At 35.7% G+C, this 22485-nt stretch overlaps 1 protein-coding gene across 1 annotated transcript in view; it reads left to right on the top strand.

The window, feature by feature from the left end:
* The first annotated feature begins 554 nt into the window (after positions 1 to 554).
* Positions 555 to 22485, top strand: part of LOC144964521 (uncharacterized) — a 30446-nt gene continuing 8515 nt past the window's right edge. Inside the window, exons 1-6 of the mRNA XM_078898921.1 lie at positions 555 to 599; positions 4166 to 4366; positions 5508 to 5561; positions 6319 to 6405; positions 18361 to 18408; positions 22209 to 22349. Of these exons, the coding sequence (XP_078755047.1) occupies positions 594 to 599; positions 4166 to 4366; positions 5508 to 5561; positions 6319 to 6405; positions 18361 to 18408; positions 22209 to 22349 (537 nt within the window). The 5' untranslated portion in view covers positions 555 to 593. The remainder of the gene's footprint in view (positions 600 to 4165; positions 4367 to 5507; positions 5562 to 6318; positions 6406 to 18360; positions 18409 to 22208; positions 22350 to 22485) is intronic.

Below are 22485 nucleotides of genomic sequence, written 5' to 3'. Positions count from 1 at the left end.
TAACTGGCTAAATAAGCGTCTACATTGTTTATTTGGGTCATCCCAAACGTCAACAGATGTGTAAATTGTTTATTTGGGTCATCCCAAACGTCATCAGATGTGTACATGGTTTATTTGGGTCATCCCAGACGTCATCAGATATGTATATTGTTTATTTGGGTCATCCCAAACGTCATCAGATGTGTAAATTGTTTATTTGGGTCATCCCAAACGTCATCAGATGTGTACATGGTTTATTTGGGTCATCCCAGACGTCATCAGATGTTTACATTGTTTATTTGGATCATTTCAAACGTCATCAGTGGTAGTGTGATTTTCAACAGATTGGCAGATGACAAAATCTTTCAGGTACACATATGAGTTTAAAACAAAAAAATTATAGAAGTGTTGTTCTTTCATGGTACAGGAGCACGACATTGAATCAAAGAACTTTGGACGCATTATGTTGTCTTTTAATTTGTCATTCTCACTCAGATGGGTATTGAAGCCACGCCCCCAAAATAACACGTTATAAAATTGTCTATTCATTCCCAGAGCTCTAACATCTTGGAATTATTCACAAACAGGATTTCGACATTGTAGTCTTTAGAACCATGAAGGTAAGATATTTTCTGATCACTACAAATCTTTGTAATATTGGAACATAATCGTCGCCATGATTAACCCAATGGTCATTGAACTGTTTCTATTCATTCACAATTTAAAATAATTACATGACAATTAAACAGTATGATAGATTGTCCAATTCAGTAAAATTTGATATTAATATAGTGTCATTCGATTGACCCTCTTCTTTTTTATGACCGTTTAATGAACGCATGTCAAAATCTTACACTACAAAATCCAACAAGTGGCGTACACAAATTATGAGGAAAAGGATCATCTGTTTTGAATTCGAATGGGAAAGAAAAGACAAAGGTTACGGTGACGCATGCACTTACATCATAATTTGCCATTGTATTTTTATGATTATGGGTCGTTTAACCGTATCCGAAAGAAAACAAACAATTGGAATGTGCAGAGCAGGTTTGTCCGAAACTCCGGTTGGAAACCGTTTGTTTTTGTCTGTTTAAAGTCAATAATAACAAGACTTTTGATCAAGATGGACCTGATTCATTGCACGAGGCTACGTGTTCAGACCTGCATGCAGTCAAACGGAGGATACAAGCACTACTAATCTGCATAACAGTACTCACCATTGGCAACATGCGTCGTTTCTTTGCGTATGTGTACTTTTGTAGTCTTCGTTTTGAGGATGACTTTTGTTTCAATCGATATGATTGTTTCGTACTTATTTAATTGTAACAATTTTAACATCATTGAAGCAGTATTAAATTCCTTATTTTTATGATATGCAGAACAATTACGTTCATAAATATGTTTGAAAGCTATACTTATCAAACGGCGTTGCGTTAATTGTTGCGCCGAGATAGTTAATAAGTGAAATATGTTTTCTTTATTATACCTTTAATATTTCCATCTACGGTAATTAGTGTGTTTCATGGAAAAAGTTATGAGTTTGTTTTCAACTAGTCATAGCCCGATGTTTTTCTAAGCTGTGCGAGTTTGTCAGTATAAATTAAATAAATAAAGATAATATCGTGTTGTGTGCTGATAAGGGTACGTGAGGAAGTGAACAGACCCTATTATATGAGATAGAATAATGTTGTGACACATTCAAGAACAAAGCGTGGAGAATGTCAAACTTTACTCCATTAAAATGTAAAATCTTTAGATACCCATTTACTTACATGTCCAAATAAGCAATTTGCCAACCGATATAAGCAATATTTCAGTTGCATAATATGTTTTCGAGTAGAATACTATGTGACAACTCATCGACTACTATTACTTTATTGTTTATACTATCGTATGTCCCACAACCTGTGCGCACTCGTTGACGTGGATACCTTCTGATGGATTTTATTGAAAATTGACTCGAACACTAGAATTGTTAGTGATATTAAGCCGATTATTTTTCACTGGATACAGTATCTACTACTACTACTACTACTACTACTACTACTACTACTACTACTACTACTACTACTACTACTACTACGACTACTACTACTACTACTACTACTACTTACTACTACTACTACTACTACTGCTGCTGCTGCTGCTGCTACTTCTACTACTACTACTACTACTACTACTACTACTACTACTACTACTACTACTACTACTACTACTAACTACTATACTACTACTACTATCTACTACTACTACTACTACTACTACTACTATGAATTCAAGACACATAAATGTTTTATGGCGTCATCAGTTCTATAGAGATCATTATAGCTGTGTGTCTCACAATAATAATAATAATAATAATAATAATAATATAATAATAATAATAATAATAAATAATAATAATAATAATAATAATAATAATAATAATAATAATAATAATAATATTATTATTATTATTATTATTATTATTATTATTATTTCATTATTATTATTATTTGATCAATATCCTCTAAGCTTTACCCCCAAAAAAAATGAAAAATAAGAGGGTCCCAAGCTAAAAACCGAATAGGACAAACGACGACGACTGAAAGGCACTATTCTATTTTTTTCTTCGATAGAGACAAAAAAAAATTACCGAACAGGTACTCATTTAACCCCAAAGTAAGGTGAGACAATGTGTGTATGGAGCTTACTTTGACTTATCAGCCGTGGGCCACACCAGAGACTCGAACCCATAAACTTACAAGACTTACAAGAATGTCATACTACAGGACCTATGTACTATATCATCAAAGATATTACAGGAGCATGGACTAAATAAGAACTTTGTACACACGATGAAATTAATTTATTCGGTGTATCAAGAGATAGATTAAAACATTGAGCGTTTATACAGCGCATTATCCACTAGACGTGCACAAAGCCAACAACAACATATATTTATGACGGGACATGACACTTTTTCCGGACAGAGACAATGCCGTTGACGACCAGGAACTTATTGTATACCTGAATACGGTGAGAGAATGTTAGTAAAGAGCCTTATCCAAGGACTCAACTATGCGCAGAGCGAGGCTCGAACCTAGGACCTTCCGATTCGAATGAGAGTGTCATACCACTAGACTACATAGCCGCACAATAATAGACAAAACGTTTTTAAAATTTACCCCCCCCCCCCCGCCCTCCCACAACCCAAGCAATCTAGATATTTAACAATTAATAGCCTTCTTTACGGTAAACATACATGCACGCACCACCGATATATATCGGTGCAAGATAAAAAAATTAAAAATTTAGAAGTCTGTGGTCATTAGACTAGAAATGACGCAAGCCTGAAATTATAAAACAATTCAACCTTCTTATTGAAATTGATGTAGATACAAACTTTTTCAAGAACATTTGTTGAGAAATGCCGATTGTTTAGTTGCCTTAATAAACGCATATTTGCCATACGAAAGATTTTGGAGTTAATTCTCAAATTTCGGTGTCATTTGTCGATCCGCGATTTTTCTACTGACTATGCGGAGCCTTTTTCCTCGTGATCCAAATCATTTTCTGATGTCTTGATGAATAGGGCCGGATTCGATTCCATGCATTTTGAACTATAACTCCTTTAACTTTGCTTGTGTAAGTTGTACGATCCTTATACACCATGTTGGACATTATTGTCCAAATGTTGTATGTAGTCTATCAGATTCAAGCCAAGACTCATCGGAATTCATTTATCTGTGGAAATCAATCGAATGTGATTTTCTGCTTTGTATTGAAAATTATATTATAATAAAAACTCATTCCACACTCCATCCCGATCAGTCGTTTGTATAATATTGTAATCTTGGCATGTGCTTTGCGTAAAAGTTCCATTTATGAAGGAATTTCCTGTGCCAGAAAGCAAATAACCAATGTTGACATCATACAAAATTTCATGTTGGATTAAACATGGAGTACAAATACAAATCACCTTTTTTGCTCTCAAAATTTGAACTAACTTTAAACATTAGTATGACGACAAATCGCAAACACATAAAACCATAATGATATTAAATTTTGGATAACTGCAAATATTTATACCGAGCAACACTTAACATCTCTGCTGAATAGTATTATGCTGACGAAATAAACTTAAATTTTCATAGGTGAGACTTTTCTCACCAATGACATAGATTTATAAAATATTCTATTACAGGCAGCTTTGATGACATTGGCTATTTTGCTGCCATTAGCAGCTTCCAGCAATGTGATGGGTGGAGTAAAACACATCCATGTCAACATCAACGATTCTAGAGTGATCTTTGCTGCTCAGGCCATCAACGCTTATCTCCATGATAAAAACCCTAAAGATCACCAAAAGCATAAAGCTTTAAAGGTCATCGAAGCAACGTCTCAGGTTAGTATATGTGACCCACTGGTTCAATTTGGAATAATGCAGGAACGACCTTTTTATATTGCAACGTTGTAAGTCAACATGGTAGGAAAAATAAATGAAAAGGTTTTTTTCCATGGATTTAGAAACTGCAGTCACTCTCCTAAACGACGAAGATTGATTTTTTTTTTTAATTTTATAATTTAGACTTTAGTTGTTTTATTTTTAAATACGCCCTTTCGCCACGAAATCATTAGATACTCTCGCCTGGGCATTCCATGAAGGAATAAAGATAATCCATTGAACAGGATGTCTGATGTCAACCGGAATCACCCAAGTTGTCCAACGTGAGCAAATTGAGGGTTGATAATCTTTCTCAAGGAAAAAGAAACGAAAGTGCCTGAAGCGGGGCTCGATCACGGGACCTTCCGGGCCACACTTCAATGACTTTACCACTTTACCACTGACTTAACGGTTTACCCTAACATATTACAGAATTGAGACGATTGGTCACATGTTTGATATTTGCATTTTTTGTGTGGATTGCATACGATTTTCTTATATGCGATAGATTGGTCAAAAGATCACAAGAGTTGATTTGCCTATAGTAACTCAAACTTGGGAGAAACTATTCTCTTGCAAATAGAACTCAACATGCACTGGCTCACATAGGCATTTTGGCTTTATTTAAATTTGTTTTTGTCCAGAAGAACGAAAAAAAGACCACCCCCCAACCCCCCCCCCCCCCCCAAAAAAATAAAAAATAAGCAAAACAAAACAGAAATAAAAAACAGACTTGGACTTTCAAATTGGGCAATATCTACAAAATGTGCTCAAAGTACTTTATAACACTTAACATATAAGACGAGACATGACGCCTGTTAGGCGATATTACAATTGTTTCTCGGGCGGAGACAACGCTGCTGGCCAAGTACTCACTTGCACCTGAGTACGGCGAGAGAATGTGAAGAAAGAGTCTCTTTCAGCCAGTAAGACCATATAGTCGCAGAAGGAGAGGATTGATTATGTTTCCTTGGCTTAAGTTTACCCAAAACTAGTCCATTTGCTTTGTTTGAGTAACTGTCTAAGCCTTCTATCTCTTGCTTTTTTTTAAAATTCCCATTGCAATTCGATTCAGACACCAAATTTCTGGATGGTTTTCCAGGTTGTTACAGGAATGTTGTACTATTTTAAAATCAAGATGAGTGATGTACCAAATGTAAGTATTTTCTATCTATTATTATTCATGTTGCGAAATTGGACCATTGAATGAAGGAACAATAAAAATAAATACCACAACCACCACCACCATCACCACCACTATCACCATCACCACCACCATCATCAACAACAACAACAACAACAACAACAATAACAGCAGCAGCAACAACAAAAACAATAACAACATCAACAACAGCAGCAGCAACAACAACAACAACAACAACAACAACAACAACAACTACTACTACTACTACTACTACTACTACTACTACTACTACTACTACTACTACTACTACTACTACTAATAATAATAATAATAATAATAATAATGATAATAATAATAATAATAATGTTAATATTACTACTACTACTACTAATACTACTACTACTATTACCACCTATTCTGCTACTATAACCAAAACCAAACACCACCACCACCATCATGATAATCATTATCAATTATCACAATCATTATCATCATTATCATCATCATCATCATCATCAACAAAATCATCATCATCACAATCATCTTTTTCAACACTATCACCACCACCACCACCACCACCTCCAGAACAACAACAGCAACAACAACAACATCAACTACACCACAAACAACAACAATAACTATCATCATCATCATCATCATCATCATCATTATCATCATCTTCATCATCAACATCATCATCATCATCATCATCACCAACACGAACATGGCCGGAATCGTAATTTTTCAAATCTTTGTTATCATCTTCTAGAACCAAATTTGCACAGTTAAAGTTTGGCAACAGGCTTCGATGACACCAGTGATTTTTAGGGTCGGCGATATTGAATGCAATGACGAGGTAAGTATAGAACACATTTTAAATCTTTCTTATTTTCTTATCAATTTACTTAGCTTTTTAAAGAAATTTTACTGACTTACTATAGACAGTACACACCGTTCACGTCTTTCATCATTGTTGTTTTTTCCATGACTTTGCTCACCATGATGTTTGTCATGGTCTCAAGTGAGTAAAGAGCTACTCGACTATGCATAAAGATCTATGTAGAATGAGGCCCCAGAATTTACTAGTTACTATAAATGAAAAACAATTAACGATTTGTTTACAATGAAATAAAAATAATGATGAAATTTAATTAAAAGAGATAAACAGTGATTGTGGCAGTTACAAATAGAGATATGAATATTTTACGTAACTTATGATAATATGTCAGGTTCATAAGTTTACGTTTCCAGGCAGTTGATGGGCTTGGATGATCTATTCCTCTGATAACAGGATTGGACTCGTAAAATTCCACTTCCAGGCAATTGGTAAGAAGTTATTGTGTAGTCCTTTGACAGCGGGCTTGGGTTTGATCCTTGAAGATTATACAATCAAAGTTAAAAGCTCCGGCGTCTTAATGGTGTAGATATAATATCTACAAAGTCCCAAAAGATAAAAATATTCCAGTATATATATAGGAATAGAGCGACTGGCCGTCCGGCATAGATTGTGGAGAGAAAGTGAGTGTAGAATATTAGACCTATCAGCTTTTATAATAAATGGCTACGTGACAGAATGTAGAACGAAAAGTATTCACTAATTAGAAATTAATTCGATGGAAGGCTATAAAAGGAAAGACGATCTAATATTAGAAGGTAAAGTTTATCTAAGCCTACCGAAATATAACTGGAGTGAGATGAATTCAGTTCTTAATAAAATAAAATTTAATAAGATAATTGTGAACAACCTTTACTGTGACACCCCCCACCCACGTTTAAAATATACTCTTTAACCATTATGGGAAAGATAGATTTTACAAACGGAAGTAAATTTACTATCATGATACTCTAGCATTAATCCATTGTTATGATTTGTGCTACAATTAAATTATTTATTAACTAGACATGGAAATGTTTATATTAACGTAGGTATATGAATGGGTGACAATAACAATGAAAGATTGTGATTACAAATCATTGTGATGAACAACATGATGGCAATGTGATTACAAATCATTGTGATAAACAATAGTGATGGCAATGAAGCATGATTTAAGTCGATGATATGAAGGTAATTTACTGAATGAAATGAATGAAAATGTAAATGGAATATTGACATTTCAATTATTAATCATAAATGAGTGAAAATTCATAACAATAATAGTAAAGAGAAGATTTCCCAAATCATGAATGGGTATGGTATATATATCCAAACAATACTCAATGTTACATTAAGTTGGGTCATCATGTTTACAAATAAAATTATCGAAATTGTGCGTTCTGATTTGGCATAGTTTGCGAGGTAACTAACAGTATGCATGGGAGGTTAAGTTATACCCTTCTCACGTGTTTATACTAATCGAGAAAGTAGGTCGGCGTGAATATTTTCACAGCCTGGTATATGAGAGATACTGAAAGTATAATTTTGCAAAAATAGACTCCACCTTAGTACTCTACTATTATTCATTTTGTTATTTCTTGTGTACGTGAGTGGTTTATGGTGCGTTTCGACCACAAACTCTTTTAGCAGTTGATATCTGCTGAATGTCTTTAAAGCAAGGACGATGGCCAGTCCTTCACGCTCTATTACAGAGTATCGTGATTCTCTGTCCAATAATTTTCTGCTTGCATATAAGCAAGGCATTAGAGTTCCCTCATGTTCCTGTAATAGTACACCTGCGATGCCCTTATCAGACGCGTCAGTTCTTACAACAAATTCTTTTGATATGTCGGGTAATTTAAGAATTGGTTCTGAACAGAGTAATGCCTTTAATTGGTTAAAGCTATTCTGACACGCTTCTGTCCAAACAATTTTGTTCGGTGACCCATTCTTTGTCAGATTTGTTAGCGGTGTCGCGATGTGCGCGAAGTTGTAAATGTATTTCCTGTAAAAATTTAGGAGCCCAAGTACTTTGCGTACTTCTTTTTTTGTCTTAGGTGGTTGCAATTGTGCGATTTTTGTTTGTTTTTCTGTCTCGGTTGTCTGTGTCCCATGACCAACGGTATGATTAATCCTGTATTTGAAGCTTCGATATAGGTTGCGACACTGTGTCTCTATCAAAATATTTTTTTAGCATATTTGCATGTAATGTCTTTGTTGTGTTGTTAATTTTAATCTCGTAATTAACATTAGATTTTACTGCTGTTATTTTGAATGGTCCTTTCCATGTAGCTAAAAGTTTACTCGAGTCATCGGGTAAGAGTATTAGTACTTTGTCACCAATCTCAAATTTTCTTGACTTGCTTTTCGATCGGAGTATTCCTTGTATTTCTCTGCTTTTTTAGTGACGGATTCCTGTGCTAGCTTACATGTGTCCTCTATTCTGTCTTTCAGGTTTCTTACATATTCGTAAGCAAACATAATTTCGTTATTGTCCTCCTCATTCCCTTTACAAATGTCGGCTACAATATTGATCGGGCCGCGAGGTGATCGTCCATACATCAACTCAAATGGGGAGTAGCCTGTAGATTCTTGGGGTATTTCTCTATATGCAAATAGGATTGCTGGTAAGTATCTGTCCCAATCATCTGGTTTTTCTGCTGACACTTTTCTTAACATATTCTTTAGAGTGCCATTAAATCTTTCACAAAGACCATTTGCTTGGGGTGGTAGGGAGTTGTGAATGAGTGTTGGATTCCCATGAGTTTCATGGTTTTATGCATCATATGTGATGTAAATTGGGGTCCATTGTCCGACAGTATCTCATTTGGTATGCCTATTCTAGTAAAAATTGTCATCAATGCTTCAGCTATGTGATCCGATGTAGTTGATTTCAATGCTATCGCTTCTGGCCACCTGGTTGCGTAATCGACTAGTGTTAGTATGTGTGTATGGTTTCTATCTGATTTTGTTAAAGGGCCTATAATGTCGATTGCAACTTTTTGAAAAACTTTTTCAATAACTGGGGTTGTCTCTAATGGCAATCTCGGTATTCTGCCTTTTGCGACTCTTCTTTGGCATGTGTCACACGATTTCACATATTCTCGGACGTCTTTAGTAATTCCAGGCCATGTGAAATTCTCGGATATTCTCTTCAATGTGGAAGAGCTCCCAAGATGTCCAGAAGTTATTGAATCGTGCGCTATTCCAAGGATTTTGTTTCCGTAAATACTTGGCGTGACCAGTTGTTTAGCTATTTTGTTTCTTTTCCTATGTAACCTGAACAGAATATCTTTTTCAATGATGTATTCAACTTTTGATTTCGTCCCTTTGTTTGCGATATTGAAATATGATGTTAAAGTCGGGTCCTTTTTCTGTTCTTCAATGAACCTGTTCCTGTCAAATTGTTGTGGTTCAAGAGAAATAGTCATTGGCTTCTCTGTTGTCTTAGTCATCTTTCTTGTTTCTGCTAGACAAGCTGTTTCTTGGGTTAATGACCATTCTTTTACATCTGTTGGGTTGTCTTTAAGACCTTTTATATTGCCAACAATAACATCAGCGACGGGGTTGGGAAGTATACAGCATTCCACTATTCCTGTATAGTATGGGGTTTCTATGTACACGTTAGCTGTTTCAAAGGTTTCTACTGTGCCACTGAATGTGATGCATTGTACCGTTTTTCCAGTTTTGTCTTCGTCATTGATCAAAGATGCTTTTATTCCTACTGTACTGCATCCTGTGTCTCTCAATATTTTGCAATCAGTTCCATTAGCTTTGCCTTCACAAAAAAATAGCGATCCTGATTTGTGAGTTTGTGTTAAAAGTGACATACCTTTCACGCAATACACATTTATATTTTCTCCTGACATTACTCGTGTCTGATTGTTTACACTTGTTTGGTGTGATGCATTTGCAGTTTCTTTTGGATATCCCACGATTTTGTAACATTTGTCTGCTGTGTGGCCTTTCATTCCACAATACTGACATTTAATTATAGGTTTGTTGGTTTTCTTATACTCAGTATTATTGTCAGTGCTATTTCTTGTTTTGTTTTGATAGGGTCGGCTATGGTCTCTATTGAACTGTTTGTTCCATGGTTTGTTACTATGGTCATCCTGTTTCACTTGCGTGTTCCGAGTGATTGATCGGCTCGTTCTATTTGAGTACTGAACTTTAGGTGTACCTGGACTCTGAGCAGCAGCAGCGTAGTATGGTTCCTTCAATGTTCTGCTAAGGGGTGTCAATGGATGTGCGCTGTTAAAGTTTTCTGCGTAGATTTTTAATTTGTCCAAGTTTTCTGGCTTTCTCTCTTTAAAGAATGCGACTAAATCTGGGTTGCAAGCTTGATAGATTCGATTCTTCAGCGTGAGATAGTAAAGGCCTGCAAAGTCGTCTTGTTTTACGTTTGCCAACTCAAGCCACCGATTTAGAAATTGAGTAATTCGGTTCACGAATGTATTAAAGTCTTCTCCACTTTCCGGTTTTGCAGTGTGAAACCTTTCCTGGTAACCATCTTCCGTTAATCTAAATCTTTTTAGTAGAGCGTCTTTAATTTTTCCATAGTCATCTGCATCTTCAGTTGTTAAGGTATAGAAAACTTTTAGCGGTTCTCCAGATAAGCAGTTAATCAAGGCTGTGGCCCATTTGCTTTCTGGCCAACGATAACCTTTAGCCTGAACTTCGAATCGGTGTAAGAAGGATTCTAAACAGTCTGAGCGTTCATCGTATGTTGGCATGCGTGGAAGTTTCACGAAAAATTCATCACTATTATTATGTTTTCTTTCATGACCGGTTTTTGTTTTTTCAATTTCCAGCATCATTTGGGTCCTTTTGGTTTCTTCTTCTGCTAAAGCTATTTGTCTTTTTAGTTCCCGTTCTTGGACTCTTTCTTCTCGTTCTTCTCTACGTATTCTTTCTTCATTTTCTTCTCTACGAATTCTTTCTTCATTTTCTTCTCTACGAATTCTTTCTTCATTTTCTTCTCTACGAATTCTTTCTTCCTTTTCTTCTCTACGAATTCTTTCTTCATGTTCTTTTTCTTCTTTTACTTTCTCTTCGCACCATGAAAATATTCTTTCCTGGGGTATTTCTAAGTCCTTTGCAAGACTTAAGTATCTTTTATATGCTTCCATGTTGCAATAAATTAGTTACGATATTTTATATATATTATATTGACAGGATACTGTTACTGACTGTTTTATTTATTTACACTTACTGGAATGAACTGTTCTATTTTTAGAAATCTCTCTCTCTTATTTCAACTTATTATGTATGTTGAATTTGATGCCTTTTATCGTTATATCTTATAAAGCAATGTGTCAATACAATGCGGAGTTATTATGACTTGTGTCAATAACAATGTGTCAATCGCGTGTACTCTAAACTATGTTACTACGAAAAATGTATCACCAATGTGTGTGACTCGTCGTTAGTTTGTGTACAATTATTCGCAATGACGCTAATATACTAGAGTGTGATAACAATAATAGGATGCCAAAATAATCCCAAGTTATCTATCACTAAATATAACACGACGGCTAGTAGACTCCTTTTATTATTATTTAGTTTTTAAAGACTCACTTTTCAGAACATAATATATAAGTGGTTTTCGGTAACAGTAATATTTCAAAAATGCATTTAAAACAAATCACTATGCAAAACAAATCACGATGTCTATAGTTACTATGTGATGCCCAACTCATGTAAAAGAGAATAATGAAGGATATATCTACCAACTCAGTTCGTGGCTGGGACCTCTCTCTTGTTCAATGGTTGTTCAACAATTGTAATTAGGCATTGAAGCGTGTTTAACAGTGATGTCTGAAATACAAAACAATAAAATATCGTAAGATTTACAATAGTTACAAAATGTGTTCACAACACTGAGTGATTGGATGATAGGTGAATGAATCGTTATGGAATGTAAACATATTGAAAACAATTCATGAATGAGGCAAACAACAAAATGAAATGAGTGATATAATAACAAAGTGGACAAGGAATGAATGAATGAATGAAAAACTGAGTGAATAGATGAATGAATGAATGGATAATGTATGAATGAAAGAATGAAGGGAGGAATAAATGTATGAATGATTGGATAAATGAGTGAATAAACGAATGAATGGATGAATGAATGAATGAATGAATAAATGAATGAACAATGAATGAATGAATAATTTATAAATGAATTGAAGGAATGAATCAATAAATGCTATTCAATTTGAATGAAAGAATGAATGGATAAATTGCTATTCCATTTAAATGAAGAAATGAAAAAGAAAAAAAAAATTAATCCTGTAAATAGGGAGTTCAATTAAAATATGATCAAGTGGGGCAATTAAGAGTTTTACAATTTAAACTTTAAGGTTAGATGAAATAGATATAAGTAACTAAATAAATTCAATTCTTTATATGTGTCCCCTCCAAAATGTCATGGTCTCAAGTGAGTAAAGAGCTACTCGACTATGCATAAAGATCTATGTAGAATGAGGCCCCAGAATTTACTAGTTACTATAAATGAAAAACAATTAACGATTTGTTTACAATGAAATAAAAATAATGATGAAATTTAATTAAAAGAGATAAACAGTGATCATGGCAGTTACAAATAGAGATATGAATATTTTACGAAACTTATGATAATATGTCAGGTTCATAAGTTTACGTTTCCAGGCAGTTGATGGGCTTGGATGATCTATTCCTCTGATAACAGGATTGAACTCGTAAAATTCCACTTCCAGGCAATTGGTAAGAAGTTATTGTGTAGTCCTTTGACAGCGGGCTTGGGTTTGATCCTTGAAGATTATACAATCAAAGTTAAAAGCTCCGGCGTCTTAATGGTGTAGATATAATATCTACAAAGTCCCAAAAGATAAAAATCTTCCAGTATATATATAGGAATAGAGCGACTGGCCGTCCGGCATAGATTGTGGAGAGAAAGTGAGTGTAGAATATTAGACCTATCAGCTTTTATAATAAATGGCTACGTGACAGAATGTAGAACGAAAAGTATTCACTAATTAGAAATTAATTCGATGGAAGGCTATAAAAGGAAAGACGATCTAATATTAGAAGGTAAAGTTTATCTAAGCCTACCGAAATATAACTGGAGTGAGATGAATTCAGTTCTTAATAAAATAAAATTTAATAAGATAATTGTGAACAACCTTTACTGTGACAATGTTCACATGCTGTTATGAGACTTTTGTATGTCCGTGTCACATGGAAATGTGTGGAAGTAAAATTTCTGCATCCACATTTACGTAGAGAAGATGAGAAGATGATGACGCCTTCTAAACATGACCCAGATGATTAGATGCAAATAACCCGAACTATGCTGCAATTGGCCTTTCACTTTCAGCAAGTCATACGGATCCAATCAAACTTTTTGTCTTTACAAATTGCTTAGAAGCAGACTGTCAACTTATCAAAGGACCGGGATCCTTTGTCTTGTTCCTTCCCCAATCGTGAGCAGATTTTATATTGAAGCCTAAAGTTTGTTTCAAACTCGGAACAAACTTTTTAACAAGAAAGGGCGAGAGTCAATATATCATTATGAATAGGCGGTAGAGCGTGGTCAGGGGTCGCACTACGAAAGATGGTTGTTATTTTTGTTTGTTTTTTAAACTTTTGTTTGACATTCCAACTACTGGGGGGGAGGGGGGGGTCTGTGTTTGTTGTTTTTTATGATTGACACACGTTCCAGATTGTATCTGTGTTGTTTAATCTAAACGAAATAACAATCAAACTCAATTCACAAACAAAATCTATCCTCTCTGCCGACTTTTCTTTTCCTGACAACCCATTTTTCCTTGTTTGTTCAACCATCGTTTTCACGCACCTTTTCGCATCGAGTCCCACAATTTCGTGCACATCAATCAACAAATCACAAACTGTTTCCAATAAAAACCCATAATCCATCTATTATGAAAAGTGTCTTCTTTCAAAAAGTATCCTAAACAATCACGAGCATGGGCATGAATCAGACTTTAGTGAAGGAAACGTGAGAATCCCTGAGTGAAGCAAGTGACTGTTTGTGAATCGTAAAGATGGGAGTGAGACATCCACAGTTAAAGACCGGAAATCTATTACGGGTGAACACTAACTTACTCATTACAATGGATGCAAATTACAAACTCGAATACTGAAATTGAAACTGCTCGTATCATTTGGTTTCGCGTTCGAGCCAGCTGTTTAGAACATTAGAAGCCCGAAAACGTAGCGCACAAAATAGGTATCCCGTTATTGTTTTTTACATTGTTGATACAACACTTTTAGTGAAAACAAACAAGCACAGCTGACATTTTATATTACTTAGATTCATCATATTATATGGTCCAAATAGTTATTGTTTAGTTCAGACAAGCACATTAATTTTGGATAATTAACTTTACCGTAGTCCACAAAAAGATCGAAAGTAATTTTTGATAAATTTAAAATTTTGTTTCATAAAATATCAATAGACGTCTATCTAGACAACATTTGATGCGTGGTCGAATATTTATGAGTATGTGCTTATTTTGCCACCTAACAACCATAATATATTCATGGTAATTTTTTTTTCTATAATTTGCTATGGAAGGTGAGCGATTGAAGGTAGGAACACATGTTTTAGCACGTTCTTGCCAGTCTTTTTGTTTTGACGGCGGCATTATCTGCTCAGGTATGTTGATAAATATCGATGCTGAAAATCGGTTTAAAATATGTGGCTCGTATAGTTGTCGAAGAGTATAACCGTCACAATAAATTGATACTGATAGCAAGTTCCACTCCCACTTGTATTTGACAATAAAATGATAGTCCTATTTATTCGGATCTACAAGTTTAAATGTTCTTGTATTTACAAATTGTTTCATGACATCATTGAGCATTTATAGCTTAGCCACTCTTATTTGTTTATTGGCACTGGGGCTTATCTTCAGTGGAGTCCGAGGTGGATAGGCGGATTTTACCAATCTCTCTGGTACTGTAAGGCTTTGTGTAGGGCTGTGGTTAAGAAGTCAAGCTGGAATCGCTCTTCTAATTCTAGTTTAGGGATGGATTGAAGTCTGGTTAGATAGGATAGATATATATATATATATATAAATGACGTCAGATTCCTCCGTATAAAACCGTTTGGCCTGTCTAATGAGAGCTTGTGTCCTCAGACAGTATGACATTTACTTACATATACATACAACACTTTAACATTAATGAAGGCCTACTCCTACTATAATTGGTTTGTTTCAAAGCTAGTCTAATGAAAGGCCAAGCGCACAAATTCAAATTCAAATGGAACATACGGTTAAACAAGCCTACTAACATTATAGTATAAATAGTCTATAACAGGGAATTATAAGTATAGACTCATAAATATTTTAAGTAAAATAAATAATGCTAGCGCCCACATAAGAAGATCCTTAATAGAATGAGATAGATAAATGATCGTCACACCTACACAAGGTAAGGTTAACAATACAATGAACCTAAAATGAATTTTACAAGAATTCATTGGTCCAGGTAAAATAACCATATTGTAATCTATGATCAAATTATATATCAAAGTCATAATGATACAATCAATAGGTATAGGAATAGTACGAAGCAAAGAATGTTGTTGTGATACAAAGTGGTAGAGCCGGAAGAATTTTAAACAAGTAAATCAGTGTTCCATTTGCGTCTTTGATAAAATAATACGACACTTAGTCTAACTTTCGGGGAGAATTAATGTCTGAAGAGAACGATAAGCCTCATACACTTACATACTCACACGCGCACACACAAATACACACACACACGAACACACACACACTCACACACACACACATATATATATATATATATATGTGTGTGTGTATATATATATATATATATATATATATATATATATATATATATATATATATATATACGGCATTCCTGAAAGAATCGTAATCATTCTAATCATTATTGAGATTCTTGTATGACAATAATTCGTAATAAAATGAAGGTTTTAAAGATTATAAAGAAGAGAATGTGTGAATAAGGCTAGATGTACGTAATCCGGATGGAATATTCTCAGTCTGGTGAAGGCATTGATCAGTCATTTGACGTGTTTGTATAGAAACTTGAAAGGCAATAATGGCAATAAGGGTAGCCATTTAAACTATTTTTGAGAATTTCAGTATCCATAATGACAACAAAACATAACTCAACTCAAAATTTTGACACTTCCAACATAGAGATTGTTGTTGGAAATTCTCCCAATTCAAAATCTCAGGACCGAAAAGAATAACAAAAAATAAGTTTTGGAACTAACATAATATAACAAGAATCATACACTCCCCGAACTAAGCATCATTGATCACTGTTGAATACCAGTTGTCAGCGTCATTGCAAACAAAGCCAGGAGAAAAAAAAACAACCTTTTTTTCATTACATGCAAGTTTTTGAACTGAAATGTTATAATTTAAATTTAATATAAAATTCAACCCTGTTTTTATTTTATTTCCAAGACGGTCAGCACACCATACCGCTGAGCCACCGACAACACAGTGTTATAGGCCATCCAAATGCAATCTATCTATCATCCGTCCTGTGTCATTTCGTTATGAGTTGCTGTTTTTCCTTCTATTTTTTTTTGTTGGAATGGATGATACCAATCGTATAATTTTCTTTCAATTTCATTATTAGAATGAATGATACCATTGTATACTTTTTCTTTCTATTTCTCTGTTGGGATCGATGATACCATTTGTATAGTTTTTCCTTCTATGTCTTTATTGGAATGAATGATAGTATTTGTGTGTTTTTTTTTCTTTATATTTCTTTGCTGGAATGGATGATACCATTTGTATATTTTTTTTCTTTCCATTTCTTTATTCGAATGGATGATACCATTTGTATAGTTTTTGTGACCTACCGTGTCATTCTGGTGGGGGTCCCGATAGCTCAGTTAGTGGAGTACTTGCTTCACACGCAAAGGGACCGAGATCAATCCCGGGTCGAGTCATGATTTTTCTGACAAACACCCCTGATCCACCCTGGCAGTGATTGAGTAGTTGGGTCCGTTAGATCTGGCCGCATCTTCTCATGATGCTCACACAATTATGTTATGACGACCGACCCAATCAGGATATTCTTTACCGCACTCGTGCACTGTCGCAATCCCAACTTGTAGCTTCGTCACACCACACCGCTCAACTAGATGCTCTGCGGTTTCGGGTTCGTTACCAAAACGGGTACATGTTGGACAGGTGGAAAGTCCCCACTGATGAAGCTATCTTGCCGTTGGTCAGGTTCTCGACCGAAGTCGATTCGCTACCACCCAGTGCCTCTTCTTGCTGGTGGAGAAACCTGGCAACTTCTCCCCCAGTTTCGAAGGGTCTATGTCTCCGCCTCCTCGAGGGATTGAATTCGTCAAAACCGACTTCCATCTCATATATGCATCTCTGCCCGAAGTCAGGGAATCTGTGTTCAAGGGTTGTCGGGACATATTTCGGCTCAAAACGGGGCACCTTCCATTGTGCGCTTGAGAGGGGTATCCCCATTCCCTCTCTCTTTGATCTTATTAAGTCAGCTCATTAGACCTGGCGGAAATCACTTTGCGATAAACTAGCGTCCTATCCATAAAGGTTGCCAGCCATACTATTGTCCGTTTCACGCTATAGAAGCTAGGATAAATTCCTACTCCATGGGCCTAACGACTCTGAAGGAATAAATGCCAATCTGCGGAATGAATTAGGTGAAGAAAAAATAATTCATTTTCAAAATTATCCGAATAAGCAAAATCCATGCTTTTGGCGTTAATGCAACAAACTCATTTTCTGACAGGCAATTACTTTGACTCACGTGTTATAAATTTATATTTTGATTCAACGTTAAACATCTGGTTCACCCTGACTTGATATTGTTTTGATATGACTGGTCACATGTCTATGTTCATTCATGTCTTTTTATCGTCATTATTTGCAGAAAAACCTTGGTGAAGACTACCACGACGACTACAAGCCATACGCAAAGGTAAAAATAAACACAAATAATAGATAGGTCTAAATCGACGTGAACTTATTTTCAGGTCTGATAAACCAATTCATTATGGGCTCATTGTTCTAATGATCTTAAAATATGACGTAAAATATTGTTCATTACAGCAATGTTAAACTAAGCACATAAGTGGGTTCGGATCTCAGACCTGAATATATGTACACGTCGGTCTAACTATAATTGTTTAACAAAGCAAAATCTAAAAAAAATAGAAAAGCAAGAAAAGAAAATAAATAGAAAAAGATAAGAAAAAAAAGAAAGAATTTAAACAGTCTAAATAGATACAGATACAAACATTGCAAAAAAACAGCATCCCTCCCATCAACTAACATAATGATTGTGAATAACATCATCTAATATTGGCTTTTATTCTAAATTATGGGCTTTTTTAGGAATAGATATTACTGACTGGTTAATTTTTCTTTTAAACTACCAATGATGACAATTATATATTATAATATCGTGGAATCACAATCATCTCGCAAACTTTAGCATAAAAATATCTCACCGAAATTCTGCGACATTTAAGGATTCCCGCCATGTCACCTTTCGACTCAAAGCGACGACATTATCGTGGTGAATGCTGATGAAAGCTGAATTACCAGCTTCACTTATGAAGGCTGAACTGAAATGAACGTTTTCATTGGGCAGCGTGGCTCAGCGGTACGGTGTTTTCTCCTTACACGAAAGGTACAGAATTTGAGTACAACAAGATATGAAGTGAATAGAAAAGTGCCAGAAGACAATAGAGAATAAAATTTTTTTCGCGGCGGTGGTGGGGTTCGAACCTGCGACCTTATTGGTACGACAACTCCGCCTGGCAGGTGAGAGCGTGGCTCTACCGTGTGAGCTATCCACGAACACTAAAATATTCGTTTCAAACTCAAAGTCATTACTAGATCCCTCTCTCACCCACTTCTTGAGACCGCCGATTCGTTCGTACACCACCATCGCGAATAATTTTGACCAGCAGTTAAGCTTAATAGCCAATTATCTCAACACAAACATATAACATAGAAACGATTGAGACATTGAGTATGCTCCGGTGTATGGGGTGAATTTTTAATTCAGAAAAGTGAGTGGAGCAGGCACTTATGTTGGTAACAACAAGATATGAAGTGAATAGAAAAGTGCCAGAAGACAATAGAGAATAAAATTTTTTGAATTTGAGTACCCGCTGCACTATGTAGCCTTGGGCAAGTCACCTCGTCCTAGCCCGGTTTACGGTTCTGCACTGCGGCTGCTGTTATTCCAGTCTTCCCTTGAAACACGCCCTTATAATACAATTTCTCCTATGGGATGAATAAAGGGAATTTTATTATTTTTGTTTTTCATTGATGAGAAGAGGGGCGGAGGAGGGGTCCTCAATTATGAATATATCACAAATGTGTAGTCCTGAGACATGGTTTTCATCAATATTATCCTAAAATAAATCATTTTGCCTCGGATGAAGATGGATTTTATTCTATGTAAGACAGTAAGCTTCCACGATGTCAAGAGTCTTACGGCACAACTGCCTTACTCTGGAAAAACTCATTTTTTAAAATTTGGCCAGAAAACTCGAACTTTAAATATCGATCAACTTAAATGACCCTCATCTTGGCAAAAACTCTCAGACCTGGGACTTCTCTATCTCTCTCTCTCTCTCTCTCCTCTCTCTCTCTCTCTCTCTCTCTCTCTCTCTCTCTGTGTGTGTGTGTGGGGGGGGGGGGCACTTACTACTGTAATACACAATTTTCAGTAATACATAATACATCATTAACACAACCAGACACAGACACACACAACAACCGTCAGTTTGAAAGATATTTGTGTGCGTGTGTGAAAAAGAGAAAGAGAGAGAGAGAGAGTGTGAGAGAGAGAGAGAAAGAGAGAGAGAGAGAGAGAGAGAGAGAGAGTTTGTATATGTGTATGTGAGAGAGAAAGAGAAAGTGTGCGCCTATGTGTGTATGTGTGTGTGTGTGAGGGAGAGAGAGAGAGAGAGAGAGAGAGAAAGAGAGAGAGAGAGAGAGAGAGAGAGAGATAGTTTGTATATGTGTATGTGAGAGAGTGTGTGTGTATGTGTGCGAGGGAGAGAGAGAGAGAGAGAGAGAGAGAGAGAGAGAGAGAGAGAGATTTCAGGAGTTCAAGAATACTTTTTATTATACCCCTCTAATTTCCTCATAATCTTATTCCTCCTAAACCTACCAGTTAACTCTAATGAGCTTGCCCCTTTGTCTTATAATTGTATTTAAGGGGTTATACGTATTTTGCCATTTCTATTATCTTCCTTGAACAGCTTAATAGTGACGCAGCGTCATAGAATCCTCCATGCATAAACCAATCTATTTACATCCTCATTTAGGTCAGTTGGGTTATTTCTCTTGAAATTTGGTAATAACAAGGGTTTTAGGTTGTACCCTCCATCACTTTAACACTGAGGTTCCACTGCGTTAAGAATAAGTATTACGAAATCCTAGATCCACAAAGTTTGAGATTAGGGATGACGTATAAAATGAGTATTGAAACATGAAAATCAAAAGGCTTGTTTAGGATTGATTAGAATTTTGCGATATGACATGCAATTATATAAAGATCAATATCGGTATTTAATCGTTTAGGGTAGGACGATCAACTATGTTAAATTTAACGATGAGACTGTATTTTACGGTCTCATAATTCCCTATTCATTTAACCTTCCGCACCATAGGCAGGTCGGAGTTTTTCACTGGTTTCTAAAGTGTTAAACATACAATAGCAATAGTTTCCTGTCGCTTGGATAGAGCGCTAGTCCACACAAAATAAAAAATAGTTTTCACTGTTACATTTTATTTCCTTTTTATCTCAAAGTGACAGTTGGAGTCGGTGTAATATGTCAAGAATAACTAAATGGGCCTGTGGGCCCTCGGGTAACAATGATTGCAAACTATGGCCCAGGTGTGTAGTGTTGTCCGTGGGTAAAGCACTGCGCAGACAACCAACCCGACTCCGGTGTGAATAAGTATTTGGTTTTAGGCAGTTATGAACAATATTTGAAAAATCTGAAGACATAAAATAACGCCAAAGAAACAAAATATACTGTATAGAATGGAAGGTCACTTCAGGTGACCCGCTAGTATATTAAATAAATTGTTGTGAGGTACATTGAATACTGTGGAACCATGGAAAGTCTGTGGATGACTGTGTATGGTTATTTATTGATTGCCACATGTTTCTGTCGAATTGAATTGGGCGGGGAGGGGGCGGGGGCGGGAGCGGGGGGTAGGGGTGGGGAAAGAGGTCCGTTTACAGATTGATCATTCATTTCAATCTTTTCTGGAGTTGCTTGAGGCTCTGAACTACCTCTGCACTATGCTTTGAAGAGTGATTTTTTATTCATATTTTACACCAATTGGCATATTATATATCTACTTGATTTACCATTTCCAAATGATTAAACTTGTTAAACTAGCTGTTTTGTTACGTATGTCCAGGTGTGTTTAGCAAATAAGGCTTTAGTAATATTGATTGATTTTGTACAAAATATGTGCTTAAGGCAAAACACATTCTCGTTTACAAATTTGTCTCTTTTGTCTTTTCACCTTTGCATTCAACATTGAATCTGATAGTTAATATTTTCATCAATCGGAAATATTCAGCTAACTTCAATCCAGATTTGGCACACTTGAAATTTGGGTAGATCTTTTGGGTTTCCACATGCTTCGGGCTAATAGGTAATCATTATGATATAGATCTTGTTCATGATGAATAAATATATTTTAAGGTATTGCTATACTTTTCCCATCCATACAAATCAGCTCCTGGGAGGTGTAACGCCAGCAAATTTCAGTAATCATTTCGTGCAAGAAGCCCTGAGGTCCGTCACTGACCGTGCCAATATGGCATCAAATTCAGCGAACCGTTTGATTCCATCTGGAAATGGAACTGTTACTACAAAGGTTAGTTTTTGCATTTTTTCCGGTACTGCTGTTATTTTCTTAATCTTCATTGTTTACGTCGTCGTCGTTTTCATCGTCGTCGCCATCATCATCAGCATCATCATTATCATCATCATCATCATCATCATCATCATCA

The sequence above is a fragment of the Berghia stephanieae genome, chromosome 1, assembly GCF_034508935.2.
Source record: "Berghia stephanieae isolate SIO BIC M18660-M18661 chromosome 1, UCSD_Bste_1.3, whole genome shotgun sequence".
Classification (NCBI taxonomy): domain Eukaryota; kingdom Metazoa; phylum Mollusca; class Gastropoda; order Nudibranchia; family Aeolidiidae; genus Berghia; species Berghia stephanieae.
Note: the sequence above shows the minus strand (reverse complement) of the source record. Positions and strands in the feature narration are given on the sequence as shown.